The sequence below is a fragment of the Ursus arctos genome, unplaced genomic scaffold, assembly GCF_023065955.2.
Source record: "Ursus arctos isolate Adak ecotype North America unplaced genomic scaffold, UrsArc2.0 scaffold_21, whole genome shotgun sequence".
Lineage (NCBI taxonomy): Eukaryota > Metazoa > Chordata > Mammalia > Carnivora > Ursidae > Ursus > Ursus arctos.
In genome coordinates, this window is record NW_026622886.1 from 9240998 (window position 1) to 9256657 (window position 15660).

At 45.1% G+C, this 15660-nt stretch overlaps 1 protein-coding gene across 8 annotated transcripts in view; it reads right to left on the bottom strand.

Annotated features, from left to right (window-relative positions):
• Nucleotides 1–7400: 7400 nt before the first annotated feature.
• Nucleotides 7401–15660, bottom strand: part of RIC8B (RIC8 guanine nucleotide exchange factor B) — a 102704-nt gene continuing 94444 nt past the window's right edge. For 4 of the 8 annotated variants that reach the window (XM_026499748.4, XM_026499746.4, XM_048217805.2 and 1 more), the window contains one exon: nt 7401–8744. In XM_026499748.4, the coding sequence (XP_026355533.1) occupies nt 8633–8744 (112 nt within the window). In that variant the 3' untranslated portion in view covers nt 7401–8632. Of the gene's footprint in view, nt 8745–14586; nt 15545–15660 lie in introns of those variants that run through there. The other 4 variants (XM_048217804.2, XM_048217803.2, XR_008960818.1 and 1 more) reach the window with 3 other exon arrangements.

A 15660-nucleotide genomic window follows, 5' to 3' on the forward strand; every position in this document is an offset into this window, starting at 1 on the left:
TGGCTTGCGCCCCCCTCCAGTTCCCGCGGAACTGTAGTGTTCGTACCCTGGGGCCGGTCCCGGTGCGTGCGGGTTTCCAAACACAGAGCGGCTGGCTGCCAGGCTCTGGGTGGATTCTGCCTTACTGTCTTGTTCTGCTCTAGATGTATTTATTTCTGGTTATTGCTTAATCTCTGTTCTGATAATGGAGTTGAAGTCTGTAATTACAAAATCATAGTTCTGTAGGAGTTTTCTTTGGCTTCCCGCTTTTCTGTTTGCTTTGGTCTGTTTTTCATGTGAGGGTTTCCTCAAATACCTACTGACCCTTGACTGTCCCTTCATATTTCAGAGCGAGTCGGTGACCACCCGGATGCAGGCTCTGCGCGAGCTTCCCGTGCGTCCTGTAAGGCCTCCGAGCTCTGGCCTCATGGTCTGGTCTGTCTGACCTCGCTGCCCGCCACTGTCCCCTTTCTCCCTCCTGCCGGTTGCACTCCCATGGGTTTGCCAGGGCACATGGGGTTTGTTGTTGCTTTGTGGCTTCGCTGGTGCTGTTCTCACTGCCAGGAGAGACGATCCCCTGGGGGTTCCCTTGGCTTATTCACCTCTTTCAGGTCTCTGCTCAAATAACCCTTTAGCACAGAGGCCTTCCCTGATGCCCTTTATGAAACTGCCCCGCCGGCCTGCCTCTGCTTTAGTTTCTGTGGGCCGTCGGGTGGCCTGACATAGCCTCGCTCGGGGTATGCTGTGTTGGGCTTACCGTTATGCTGTGCTCATGGGTTGTCTGTTTTTACCCAGATGAGGCACAGTCCATGCAGTCCGGGTCTTTGTTTTGTTCACTGTGTGTCCGCTGCACCTGTTAGTGCTTGGCACATCAGTACGTATCACACACAGGTTTGATGAAGGAAGGAAGGAGTGGTGTCTTCAACTGAGCGGGGAAGGGCCAGGATCTGGCCATTTTATTGCAAGATCCCTAACCTTCAGTCTCCTTCGATCCTTCTTTTGGGTTTGTTCCCTCAGCCATGGGAGTCCTAGCTGCCAGTGTTCTTGGAGTTGACTGGGAGAAGGTCTTTTATCTCATGCTCCCGTTTATGGCAAAGTACCCCTGTCTTCCGAGCCCTTTGAATTAACTTATCCTGGGAGCTAGAAAGCAATCGCCTGGTTGTGTACGTAGGGGCCGGTGGGGAGAGGAGCTGGACTGTCTGCCAGTTTTAAACCCTACCCACACCCTTATTCTCAGAAGTACCCTGCATCTCTGATTCCTAAAATCTCCAGAGCTCTGCAGGATTTATCACAAGGATGTGCTGGTAACTGTTTCATTGGCTCACGAGGGAGAAAAGCCCTGGTGTGCAGTGTTGGCTCATTGCCGTGATGTAACAGCTTAACTATCGTCATGACGTCACTGAACATGGACTTGGGAAGAAACGTGCAGTCGGACACCAGTGTTCCACCTTCTAGACAAAATAGATGGGAATGACTTCAAGAGCGTAGGTACGACCTAGGAACATAAGAGAGAGTGAAGACTTTTGAACAGCTGTTACCTTTATTAAATATCATCTGAGGTTTACATAATTTTTAATGCCGATTCTTTTTAATCAGCTTGTAAATTTCCTAAAAATTTGACGATCTGCTCTGATGAGCTGCTGTAAGCTGGTTCTAGCATGTATCCTCTTGCTTTTGGATTCCCTTACTCTCGCAGGCTTTAATTTTTTGCTACCTGGTATCTTCTCTCTACGTCAGTTATCCCTGGTTCATCTAATTTACAGTTTCTAAAATTCTGTGGATGGCTCTTTTCCACTTGTCCTCTTCTTGACTTCATTCTCACTGTCCTTTTGGGCTTAAGCCTTCCTGGAAAACATCCTTTTACTTCCATTTTCATGGGTTTCTGGAAGGCGGGCAAGGTAAATGCAGGTGTTCAAAGTGCTTTGTTTAACCAGAAGTGTCTTCAATTAGGATCACTTTGAACTTATTGCACATACATGCTTAAAAATGTACTTTTTGACTGTGTTCTCTGGCTTGTATAGATTTGCTTTTTTAATTTATTTTTTTGACTGTTGAGTGGTTGGCAACCTTATATGGCTCACATAAACTTTTAGTATGAAATTTACTTCATTAATTTCCATTGCTTATTGTGCTTTTGGTATGAGAATGGTTCATTATAATACCACGGGAGTTCGTTTATTTACTTACTTATTTGACAGAGATAGAGCCAGAGAGCACATGGCGGGGGTGGGGGGACGGCAGAGGCAGAGGGAGAAGCAGGCTCCCCACTGAACAGGGAGCCCAATGTGGGACTCAATCCCAGGACCCCAGATCATGACCTGAGCCAAAGGCAGTTGCTTAACCAACTGAGCCACCTGGGCACCCTGGAGTAGCTCTTTTCTTTTAACCACTTAGAAATCAGACATTAAACCATAGTCGAGTTTTTAGGTTCAAGGGTCTTTGTTTTGAGTAAAATGAGGTAGTTGTTTTTAAAATCTGTCAATATTTATTTTTCTTTCCTGAGTTTGACTTTATTCCCAGTGAGCATACCTATCTTGAGGTAGAGGGCGGAGGAGGAGGGAATTAGAATTGTTACAGCAGGAAAGAAGGAAATTCTGTTGAGGCTTTTTCACTTTGAAGACAAAATAATAGGCTTAAAAGTCACTTAGTGTGAAAAAAGGATTTTCTAAATTCCTTTATCTCCTCCTGTACTATAACAAGACTCGGGTGTCGTTTGTAACTGAGACCGCACTCCATCTCCCTTCTCCCCACAGCCTGGTTGTTCGTGCTCCATCCTTTAACAGAAAAGTACCGTGTTCTTCCACTGCTAAGCTAGTTTGAGTTTCTGTTACTTGTTGCTAAGGGTTCTAAGTCTTTTCAGTTACGAGAATTTTTTCCAAAGCCTGAACTTGTGGATCTCTGTTCCACATGATAGCTGTTTTATTAGCAGTATTTTGACTGAGAAAATCTAGCCAATACAGATAGACGGGCAAAAGGATACAATGAACTCAGTAATGCTTATGAAGGCGCTTTTTATTCATCACATCATGACGTATCTGTACAGTAGTTGTAAAATGGGAGTGCCTGCAAGTTGAAGACGTTGTTTATTCAGTGTATGAATGATGCTTGGGGACCAGAGGGACTTGTAGATTCCTTGAAATAACTCTTGGCCCCACCCGGATGTTCCCAGACCCAGAGATGCTTCCCTCACAGGTTGGCAGCCACTGCTTTAGATTACCTTCTCCCCGAAGTCCTTCTCATCTGACTTGAAGTGAGCACTTTCTTGCCTTTCTCCAAGACCCCACTGAATTTATTCCAGCTTCTAAGTACCTCTTGACCCCTTTCCACTCTTCCACACCTACTGCCACTGCTGCAGTCCAGGCCCCGCTTGCCCTCACAGGCTCTGATGCAACGGTCAGTCTATCCGGTCTCTCTTCCTACCGTTGGTCCCTTTCCAAACCATCCTCTGTACCACAGGTGTTTCTCATTCTGTCCTTCCCTTGCCTGGAATGATGCTACTCCTGTGTCCCATCAGGACAGCTGGGATACCTCGTTTCAGTCCTACTTACCGGCTCGTGTTCTGCAAACATGTCCTGTGCCTTTTTTCTTATGAGCTTTTGTTTGAACCAATTCCCCTGGCTAGAAGCTAGAACAGTCTCTGTCCTGTACACGGCAAGCTCATGTTCAGCTCAGATGTCCCCTGTGAGGTTCTGTTAATCAACCCCCACGAACCTCCTGGTCCGGGATAGCCATACCTTGTCCTGGCATCCTGGAAACACGTTGGTACAGGCTTTGGTGACGGACTTCTCACACTGTGGGTGCTGTGGGGAAAGGAACAGTTAGTCACGTTTGTATCTGCAAGCACCGTGGGCAGTGCCTGGTACATAGCAGGTGCCCAATGAATGCTTACAGGACAAGCTGATGTGGACTGGTGTGCTTAGGAGTCCAGTTCTCGTGGAGACTAGCTCCTGAATAGGATTCAATGTACTTTATTATAAAGCCTTGGAAATGGAACAAGAAGAACATGTTAAAATTATTTTCCCAATTCTGTTTTTTCCCATTTCAGTCTCTTTTGACATTTTTTTCCTCCCAAGTAAGACTTTATTTCATCTGACTGTAAAAGCAACACATAGCCTAGTATTTTCGTGGACGTCAGACAGGCTCCAGGTTGGCTTCTGCTTAGCTGCCGTGTGCTTGTGCCAGTACTCGGTCTGTTTATGCCTCTGTTCTCTCGTCCGGGTAGCGGAGATCGTTACACTAGCTCTTCCTAAGATCGTCATGAAGATGAAATTAGCGTACGTGAAGTGCTTCGCTCAGTGTCCGGCACAAGGATTGCCCCACAGATATGCCGAAATGACAGTCAGTGCAGAACGGTGGTCTGGGAGGCCGGGGATACAGCTGGCGTCTTTGGCCCAGCATCTTCACTGCGTTGCATTAAAAGAAAACCTGAATCTGACTCCAGAAGCCTTGGATAAGAATCTTTTCTTTAGGACAGCCTTTCTTAACTGTGGTTCATGTGAACCACAAAGCTCAAAATGACCGAGTGACTCTTTTCTCCCCTGAGGATGCTACGTAACCGCACCCTTCTAGATGCTCCGGAGAGCTGGCGGACTCTATGCAGTGCTTGATTGAGGACACTGAGGTGTAGGCCTCTCCCCACCCCCTCCCCTTCCAGAAACGCTGCTCTGGTGCTTCTTGAAGACCTGGGGCAGGGCTCAGCATAGTGCTGCCTGTCTGCCCTGGAAACCTCATTTTCTCCAGCCTAAGGGCAGCTGATAAAAAGCTCTCCCTCCCTCACCCCTGTGATGTTCCTAGAACACCATTCATTTGTTCTTACTCCACACTGTGCTCACCACGTAGCCAGTAGTTCTGACAGGTGTCTCCTTCTCTTGAAAGAAGGGCCTGTGTCTCCCGAGCCTTGTGTGCCCTCTTTCCTCTGGGATCGCCGTGAAGAGTAGCGCCAAGAAATGCGTGTCCATCCTGGACTCTGTCTACAGCAGGAAACATTGACATTTTTCCCTTCACATACAGACTTCTGAAAAGTCCTCCCGATACCTCGCTACTGCCAAATGCCCTTCCTTGACAAAACTATAGAATTCTCTGGGCATTTAATCTAAGCATGTCATGATTTGTGCCGCTGAGGCTTCTGAAGTTCGGTGCTGTGTGGCAGAGCCAATCTGCCTTCTTGGAGCCATTCCTATCTCCTGTTGCTCTTCGGTGCTGACAGCGTGCTGCCTCCCAGGGAGGCTCCAGCACCTTTCTTGCCGGGAAGGGCCATGATCCCTTCTGTGCTAACAAGGAGGACTAATACTGGGTAGGCAACTAGCAGTGTCTACCACAATCCATATAATGGAATATCATGTAGCCATTACTTTTTGAAGAATGTTTATTGACATGGGAAAATGCTCACAATATATTAAAGAAGAAAGCAGGATACAAATCTGTAAATACAGTATGATCCCAGTCTTGTAATAAAATAAATTATATATGCATAGAAAAAATACAGGACAGAAATACACTAAAACATTAACAGTGATTATCTTGGTGGTGGGATCTGGGTGAATTAACTTTAATTTTCTGCATTTTCCAAATTTTCCATAATGAACATATATTCATATATTACTTTCATAATGGCGGGGCTGGGGGAGAAGTCCATACAGGTGACACCTGACCCCTAGTATTGGGAGGCAGTGAGACTGACATGCTGTTAAGGGGATACTCAGTACTAGCACCGCCTCAGGCAGTGTCCCCATTTATAAAGGAGGGAAGATGACCCCTGACTGCCCACCTCTCAGGTACACGGGTGTGGGAAAGGGGCCCCAAGTGTCTGTCAGTTGTGACTCCAAAGCAGCAGCTCAAGTGCCTTGTTGGAGTGCACTTGCTTGCCCTGCGTCGGTGGGCAGGAGGGCTACAGACACGCGGGCCCGCAGAGCGCGGAGGGCCACCGTATCATCATCCCTGCTGCAGGCCATCGCGGCAGGCATCCGTCTGGGGGAAAGCCTGCAGCCCTAGTCTCTGACCTAAAGGATTCCAGGTCCTTGTTTGAAATCCAGTCCTGAGCAAGTCTTCCACTCACAGATCCACTCTAGGTCACCTCCCTGCTTATAAAGTTCCTTAAACTGGTTCTGCTGAAACGGTTATTGCTTAAAATGGCCTGAGAATGCCCGCCTCCAGCACTCCAGAGTCCGAGGAGGCATGGTGAGGACCCAGGTGGTCAGGGTGGTGAGGGGAGGGAGGTAGGTGTTGGGAGTCAGGCCAGCCACCCTTGGACTCCTGGGAAACTGAGGCCTGCCAGGGAGGGTCTCTAACAAGAGATGCGATGAGGTTACTTGCGATAACAGACATGAAAGGCCCAGCACGTAGTAAGCACTCAGCACACGTTAGTTTTCTTTCCAGGGGCAAAATGAGGTCCTTCCTCTCCCCCTGCAAATGCTCTCTTCAAAAACAAAGCTTAGTGCTTAGTGCCCAGTGCAGGGAAACTCAGAATGAAACAAGCTCTTTGAAAGCAGAAGAGCACAGCTACTTAAGCAGGACTGTTCACTTACTCCGTATAGCTGGCAAGATGCTATTTCAGTGAACATGTCTTCATTCAGATAAGCTGACACTCATGCCAAAGCTATTTGATTGTAGAAATTATAAAAATACTTTAAAAATGCATTTGTAGAATGAAGTAACAAAAATACTTTTTCTAAGCTTTTTTCACATAATCTAAACTTAAGAATTGCTGAGTTTCATTTTATTTACTATTAAAACATGGGTCACCCACCACTTCTCCAGCTATCTGGATGAAAATCCTGAAGTGTATTGTATTTTTCCTAGCCTTTTATTGTGGAGTATTCTGGACTTAGTTTTGTAAAATAAAGTCCGGGTCCTCTGAGAATTTGTCTTTGGGCCATACTGTTGGTACAGATCTTTCTGGGTCAACCAGTGTTCTTTGGGAAACAGACTGTCCCAGACTCGTGATGCCTGGTGTAGATTTCCTCCTCCTTCCCACCTTCCTATCTGGTTCTCAGCTGGCCTTCAGTGGCTTTGGGTAGACCTGCCTTCTATCAAGCAGCCACCGCCTCTGCCATTTTTTTTTTTTTTTAATGGGCTGGAAAGCCAGATAACTCAATTTGTTAGAAATGTACGCAAATTTATTAGTAAAGAGGTAAAAGGAGAGATTCTTGAGGAGCTCTCCTCTGAGTAAATTGCAAGAAACTCTAGTGACCTCTTTGGCAGCTCAGAGGCCTTTAAAAACTCTATCCTCGAACTCCTGTTTTGTCAGGGAAGGGATCTCTGGGTAAATGACATTTTCCACTAATATCCACATACTTTACCTATCCTTAGAAGGGGTATCATGGTAAGTGAGATAATGGATGTGAAAGCACTTTAAAAAAGCATAAACTCTGAAATGTTGTTTACCCCATGTATCTATAAAGAAACACACACAGATGGCTAAATTGAATCAACCCCAACGTTTTATTTAATTTAAAGTTTTAAAAGGCAGTGGTCAAGCACATTGTGTGTATATATGTATGCACCTACGGACATGTGCATACATACGTGCATACATATATACAAGGAAACCAACCCCTTTCAGCTTTAGCCACTGATTAACTAGGCCCACTGGCTACCGCAGGATTCATATTCTACTTCTTCATTTGACCAATTCTAAAAGTAAAAATAAACAGCCTTAATCAGTTTAACAGTAACTATTTGTGTTTCTTTTTTTTTTAAATAAATAAAGTTACCATTAAACTGATCACATATGGTAGAAAGGTCGAACACACACACAAGCGCACACACAGTCCCCAATGTACAACCTGTGACCTATGAATGACCTTTATGTACAAATGGGTGCTGCTGACCCCCTCCACCCCCAGCAGAGGCCACGAGAGAACTCCCAGCATCCCCTCTGCTGGGTTGGAGGACGCGTGTTCCTGGCACCCCGAGTTAGACCTCAGAATGCATGCTCCCATGCAGTGATACGGATGGGGGTTCAGTTCTATGGTACTAGTGTTAAGGTACGTAAGAGAATAAATAGGCATCTGTAGCTGCCTCCGAACGAAACCAGCATTTATAACCCTTTACAGGGAGAAGTGTATTCTGAAGTTCTCAGTAAGGGACCTGTATGTGTGTGCGTGTTTGTGTGTGCATTTCCACGTATTTGTACAAAATTGAAATGGAGAGTGGGACTAGGTTTATGGAGCAGCTGCTTGGCTTCCATGTAGTCAGTCCTGATCTAACAAGTCACTTGCCTCCGCCCTTATTTAGCGGCTCATTCTGCTTCTCACGTGCCTCCGTCTGCTGGAGAGATTCAGAAGGGGCAGCTTTCACAAGCGAGAGGAAGGCCACGACTAAATCTTCTAAGAACCTTGGCAAACAGAACGGCCAGATACAACCAGGGCTGCTTTATAGGCTGAAGTCCTTCAGTTCCATCCTGGTGAAATGGAATTCCTCTTTTTCTGTGGTTAGCTCCTGCCACTCCATCTAACTGCAGCTCTGTACGAATGCCTCGGTATCGCAAAAACACAGGGTCACCTCTTAAATATGCTGGATTCTCAACGAGTAAACCAGTTAATGTGTTTCTAGCCAAAGCAAGGGCATAAATGTTTTAGAGAAAAGACTCCCCTGGAGCTACAGAGAAAAGATGCTGATAAAAGCAATATTGAGAGTTGGGCAGGTGACGCTTTTAGTCTGTGTCAGAGCTGGTCTCTTCGATGACAGAGTACTGGTTGAGTGCTTCCTCCAAAGGCGTTATTGTCCCATCAGGTTTTAGTCCCATTGGTTTAAGCAACTCCTCTCTGGAAAAAGAGATAAAAGAGAGAAAAAAAAAGTATTCACCAGCATCACACACACAACCCTCCCCCCGCCCAAATCCACATCCTTTTAAAAAGAAAAGTCTTTAAAAACCTAAGTATTTTTCCTCAAGCTCTCTGTGTGTTTGTAACAGGAAAGATGAAAGGGGCATGGAAAGAAAAAGAGGGAGATAAAAGACTTCATTCACACAGGCCAAACCTCCTAAGCCAATTAAAAGTATGAAAAGTCAAGGTCTAAATAGGCTCAGGACAAGGAGCAGGTCTCTTCTGTTTTTGATAATTAACTTTTTTTTTTCCTTTTGTGGATTCGTTGTTTTAGTGAAGTTAAGGCTGCCAAAATTTCACGGGTCCCAGTGGGCCAGGCATACAATCAAGTGGCTGATTTGATACATATGGATTTCGTTCAGAGGAGTAAATCTGTCAGATTTGATTTTGCCTCCCCAGCCTCTAGCGATACATAAGTACTTCTCGGTTCAATCCAAGTCAACTGGCCTTCCCCAACTTTCTCCCTCCCTTTTATTTCCTTCTCTCTTTCCTCCTCCTTCTTTTCTTTCTTTTTTAAACACCATTGCTTTTGTTTGTGGCAGTTTAATTATGGGATTGACAGCCATTTTAATCTCTTCAAAGCTCCCCAACTGCCTCTTTTCAGCTAATCCAATTATATCTACTCCACAAGTTACAGCCTCATCTAAAGATGATTAATTATTGATTAAGTCAATCAAAAAGCATTAGGAAAGATTAAATAAATCTTTTCATAGGCTCTTATTTATTACATGGAGATTATGGCAAATGCACCTGTTGAGCTGCTAACTCCAGTCCTCCTCCCACCCTCAAAATGTCAGCGGTGTACTTCAAGACAGCCCCAAAGAGGCACATGAGCCGCTTAAAATTTATTTCTCAAGGAAACGGGCATCACCCTCTGAGACCATGTCTGTAACCAAGAACCCACACGGCAGCAGCTGTAATGTTGGCGGGATCTGGGGTGAAGGAGAACAATAAAACCTGCTTTCCCTCTGCCTCCTTGCTGTTGTCCCCGAGGACAGCACAAAGAAGGGGTCCCTCCTGGGGAGGGCCGGCCACACAGCAGTGTGAGGTGTTAGAGGCGCAGTGAAACTCCCGGGGAGAGGTCAGAACAGCTCAGTGGTCCCTGGATAAGCCAAGAGGAGCCTAATCAAGCAGCTCCGGCTAGCACCAGAAGACTAGTTGAGTAATGGGATGGGTGCCTGGCTCTGTTGAGGCTCCGGAGTTATAAAGGAGGAGATGTGGTTCCTGGTCCAAGAAATGGGGTCAGAATCATAGAACTTGCAGGGGCCTCAGAGATCATTTAGTCCAACCACCTTGCTTACTAAATGAGACTGAGTGACTTACCCAAGGTCACACACCTAGTGGCAAGCTGGATCTGGGACACAGGTCTCCTGCATCCCAGGCTAGTGCTCTTTGCAGTGCACACACCTGGATTAACTGCTCTAACTGCACTGCAGGTGCACCCTGAGTTCAACTGTCCGATGTCTGTTCACACCTACGTGCCAGAAGCTAGGTCACACACTAGGCAGCGAAAGGAAGAGTGGGCACCACGGTCCTTGAGCAGGCGAAACATATATGAAAAATAACTCAGAACATAATGGGGTAAATGCTGTCCCAGAATCACGAACAAAGAACTGGCAGCTCTGAAGATGAAGCACAGACCGAACTGTCTGGGGAAGTTAGGGATGGCGTCACAAATACGGTATCCCGTGCCGGGCAAAGAAGGCACAGAATATCTAAGGCAAAAGAGACTGTGTAAGGGCTCTGTGTGGTCCCATCTACTTGTGTGTTTTGTATCCCTTTTTGGATTGTGTCCATTTCTTTCTCTGTGCTCCCATGAAGCTGTGAAAGGGCCCAGTGTTCGCAGAGTGGTGAGATTCAATGAAGGAGTGGCAGGAGGTAAGGCTCAAGGGTAGTTTGGGGTCTAGCGGGTGAGTGCCTTAAAGGTAGAGCCAAGGTAAGGAGTTTGGGTTTTGCTCTGTAAGGGATGTCACATCTGTTTTTTAGGGCGGTATCTCTGGCAGCGATGTGGAAGCACTGGACCAGGGGGAACCTGGTGGCAGAGAGACCGGTCATTAGGATGTCACTGTAGAGTGTTTGTGACAGGAGACAGGATACTGGACTCGGGCTGTGACCCACTGGAAGAGGAGACAGCTGGTGAAGGAGAGCATGGGGGAGGGTCGAGTGTCCCTGTGTTCTCCGGCTCAGATGACCAAGAGGATGGTGATACAATTCACTGGAGCAAGAACACAGCAGATGAAGTAGATTCTGGTGGGGAGATGCTGACATCTCTCAGGACATGAAGAGCTTGAGGTCCTTGCATGACAACCAGGTAGAAATGTTTAGTTGAAAGCTAGAAACAACCTGTTTCCATGAAAACTTCCCTCTAGCACTGATATATCCCCCATGTCTACATTTTTACAACATAGTTGCCTAGTTCTAACTGCTTGTGCTAAAGGATTTTGTGATACTGGACACTACTTACTAATGATGTAAAAGGACAAGGGGACAACCTGCTGGGAATAAAACACTGAGGGATAAGAAAGTTGAAAGGTCTAAAGGGGCCTGTGGAAGAGGGTACAGTAAAATGGGGTAGGGAGTGAAGGGTTGGGGTAGATAGAAGCAGGACCCTGGACAGGACTAGAGGAATTCTACGGAGATGAGGATGAGATGCTGAGTGGACAGGCCCCCGCCCCGCCTTACTACCAACATGACTCCACCTCCGTGACAACAGGACGGCGCTGGCCTAGCTAGCAGCTGTACAAAGTAGCTAGCACCTTCTCCAAACCTAGGAGGAGTATGTTCAAATTAAGTCCATTGGTTTCATCCCTACTCCAATTTCATGCTGGAAATAATTAAGAACATTACAGAAGTCTCATGGCCAAATTATAGGAACTTGTCTATGGGAAAGGGGCCCATATTTTAATTTTCACCTGTGAACTATTCTCGAGCATTTATTTTTTGGGTCCTTTGTATCCCCTCTGAGGGCTCCACAGGATGCCTGGACTTACGGACACTCTGTAGGAGAGGGGTCAGTGATAACTGGCCATACAGTCATGCATTTGTGCAAATGAATTAAGATAGCAATGTGATACAGTGTACAAAAACAAAAATATCTGGAGTTAGGAAGTCCGTTTGGAGCCTTGGCTCTTCACTTACCAGTTGTGTGATCTTGGGCAAGTCTGAGTCTCAGTTTCCCCGTCTGTGAAATGGGGATAATGCTAACACTGGTTCTACCTACTTCCTAGTGATGATGTGAGGAGTAACCGTAGCAGAACCAGTGGTGGTAGCAATAACAACGAAGTAGTTCAAAGAGTTCTATGAACTGCAAACGAGTCCTAAGTATTAGTTGTTATTGTGGTACAGTGAAAGGCACGTATAGGTTTTAGAGTCGGACAGATCTAGGTTCTAATCCTGGGTCCACCAGTCACTAACGGTAAGACCTGGAACTCTCTGTAGAGTTGGGATAGAAATACCCACCTCACTGAGTTCTAATGAAGGCAAAAGGTCACTGTACATGTGAACTGTAGTGTAATGGCTGGCATGCAGGTGGAACCGCAAGCTGCATTTCCTGTCTTTCTGTGCTTATGGGAGGCTTCCCCAAGCTGGGCAGGGCACTCTGGGAGTCAGTGGGGGATGAATATGCAGAAGCAAATAAAAGACATGGTCCCTGTCCTCAAGAAGCTTTTAGTCAGTTCAGAAGATAAAACACACACACATTAAACAATATTAAAAGAATTACAGAACAGCAGATCAACAAGCTTGAGATGATTAACAGGCAGAGCCCTGCTTTCCCTAGCTTGACAGTTCCTCAATATACTCTTATTGTAATTAAAACATGTTTAAAGGAAATTTCTTGTCCTGTTTGGGAGTGGAAGGAGAGAGGACCTCTCACAGCTATGTGACTGTTTTTCTGCTGGACTCCAAGCTTGCTTGTCACATTCCCATCTCAGTGTTTCTAACCTTCCTCTCTATCATGCAACTAACAGCCCACAAATACCCAAATGAAATCTTTGATATAGAGACTCAGTCCTAAACGGTCTGATGAATGACCTGGTTATACTAGACTGCTTCATGTAATAAGATGTTCTATCTAAATCAGCAAGATGTGGACGGAGAATGGGAAGCATAATGAATACCACAGAAATGCTGCTCCACCGTCACCTGGGTCAGGCACATGGGGGAGGGACACAGGAGGAGGTGGGGATGCTGGTCACAGGCTCCTTGCAGGAGACAGACTCAGGGCCAGACTATAATGGCAGGGATGGACATGGATTCATGGGGAGAAAGGCATCCTAGGAGCAGAAGAATTAGTCAAGCAAAGGCACAGAAGCAAGAGTTAGTTGTGTGCAGAGATTGGCAAGCAGGCTGGTTTGGCTGAGGTAAAGGAAAAAGAAAGCTCAAAACAGATTTGGGGTACAAAAGAGGATCTGAATGGAGACTTTGAAATCCTAGGCTGACAAGTCTGGTTTATAGTTACAGAGGTATTTTTGTCTTCTATTTCAAGGGACCCACATCTAAAAATATTATTAAAAATAATTCTCATTACAAAGTTCGAAAGCTATGAAACAGTATTGCCGTGACATTAAAAAGAAAATGTTCTATGCTATAAGTATTTTCATACCCCTTGTGTCTAGCACACCGCCTTGCCAACAGCAGGTCCCCCATTAAGTGTTTATGGACTAAACTGAGTTGCAGTTGATGTTATCTTGTACTTTCACAGAAAGGGAAGGTATACTGTTTTATGGGACTCCTAATAACTAAATCATGATCAAGAGAAAAGCTAGATCTTTGGGTAGAAGATTCATTTTCTTCATCAAGGTCTACAAAGTTAGAAAATATATTAGCATTCTACAGGAAATTCTGCATAATGCTTTCCAGGGATTTCTTGTTCTCTGCTAGACCATGAGCAACTTGAGGGCAGAGTCCATGTCTTACCTGGCCGTGATCTGCAGTATCTAGTATAGGCTGGGGGCACACAGTAAGTGCTCAGTAAATGCTTATTAAGAGGCTATAATACATGGGTTGTAGCATAAATGGAGACTGGTAGAAAACCACTTGTCAAGAATCCTTATTTTAATTATTATTTCCCTGATGAGTCAATGTCGTTAGACATTCTGACAGTGCAGCAGAAGTCAGGCCCCCTTTGTACCACACAGCCTGGAATTTTCAACCACTAACTGGTATAGACTCAGCTTCTTATGTACGGGGCATCGGGAGGTCTAGATTCTAGTCTCAGCTCGTCCTCTAACTTGCTTGGTGTCCTTGGGCAAGTCATTTCCTTCTCTGGGCTTGAGTCTACCCATCTATAAAATGAAGGGGTTGGACAAGATGATCCCCAAGATTCTATTCTAAGAGTCTAAATATTAGGCTATTAAATAATTTTGTTCTATTTAAAAAGCTGCTAGGTTTTTGAGAGACTAAAACTCAATACTGCTAAGCCTTTGTTTCTAATCAAGATATATACTCTAAGCCTAAGAGTCAAACACAGCATCCTATCTGTAACTGACCGACACCAAGACCAGAAATCCTTTCTGCAAAACTACTGGCAGATGATTAGAATGATTACAAAGGTAAATCAAAGCCATGGCAAGTGTTACAAGGAAGGATCTAAATTCGATCATGGCCCTCAATAAACAGGCCACTTCAGGAAGAGTTACTGGCCCTAACTATGAAGGTCACGTCTAAAAAGGACGGCTAGACGTCAGGTAACAGGTACATCAGGGTTAAACGGAGATACTGTATATTGAAATGTGCATCAGGATTAAGATATTCACATAGCAACAACTCCTTCATACTTACCTTCAATGCTATACACAGGCCTTAACACAAGTTAAGACTGCCCTCGTTATCATCAAAAAGTACAGTGATGTCTACTGGATAAAGAGCCCATTCTAGGCACTGTGACAGTATCATGGCGGGCTTCTCATCTGATCAGGCATCTGGCCAGGGAAGAGATAAGCCTCCAAGAATGTTCAACTGGAACGAAACATCATTTAGAAATTTGATCTTACTAAACGATAAGGAACCATAATCTATAAGGGCTTGGCCAGGCACGAGGACATAGATAAAGCACGTCCAAGAAAGGAAACCCTATTTTGCCCCAGCCTAACCCTTGGGACTGCTAAAGGAAACCAAAAAATACTTTCTTAAAGATTTAGGGGGGTGGGAGATTATGGGATTTATACCATATTAAAAAAAATTTTTTTTTCTTCCCCCAGATATATTTTAACATTTTCCTGAGCCACCATTTCTCTGTAAGGATGGTCCTCTGGGATGCCTGGACTTATAATTTCTCAGAACCTTAGAGAAGGTTCCATTTCTCAGGGCTTCTGGTTCCTATATAAATCTTTCCCCCAGAAATGACAGTGCAATATTGGGGCTCAGATACTAACATACCCAATCGCACATTATAGAATAGGCCAGATGTATATGTGTATAAAACACCTTACTTGACCTGGAAGCAAGAGAATACTCTTGCCCACAGCACATGTGTTTGTGCAGTACAAACAAAGCATTCAATTCAAGTGCACTTGTTGAAAAACAGGACATAATTAAGCAGTTGGTAAAATGCATTCTTGTTTCCCACTTGCAGATCTCCCAAGAGTCCCTTCGAATTTACCTATACGAGTTTCAGCTTCCCGCTTGCCACTTAGCTTGATAACGACTCAAAAATCATTCCCTTGTTTTCAAGGGCTCTTCTTTCTTGTCTGCTCTGTGTACTACAGGGCAGTATTGACACATGGAATTAATGACAGGGTCTGTAATGAAACAACAGTCATGCAAACACCAGTCTGCTCTTTTGATAAAACAGCATGTTAGAGACCTATTCACCTCCCTCTAATTGAGTACTGCATAATAGTTCCGATCCTTTTAT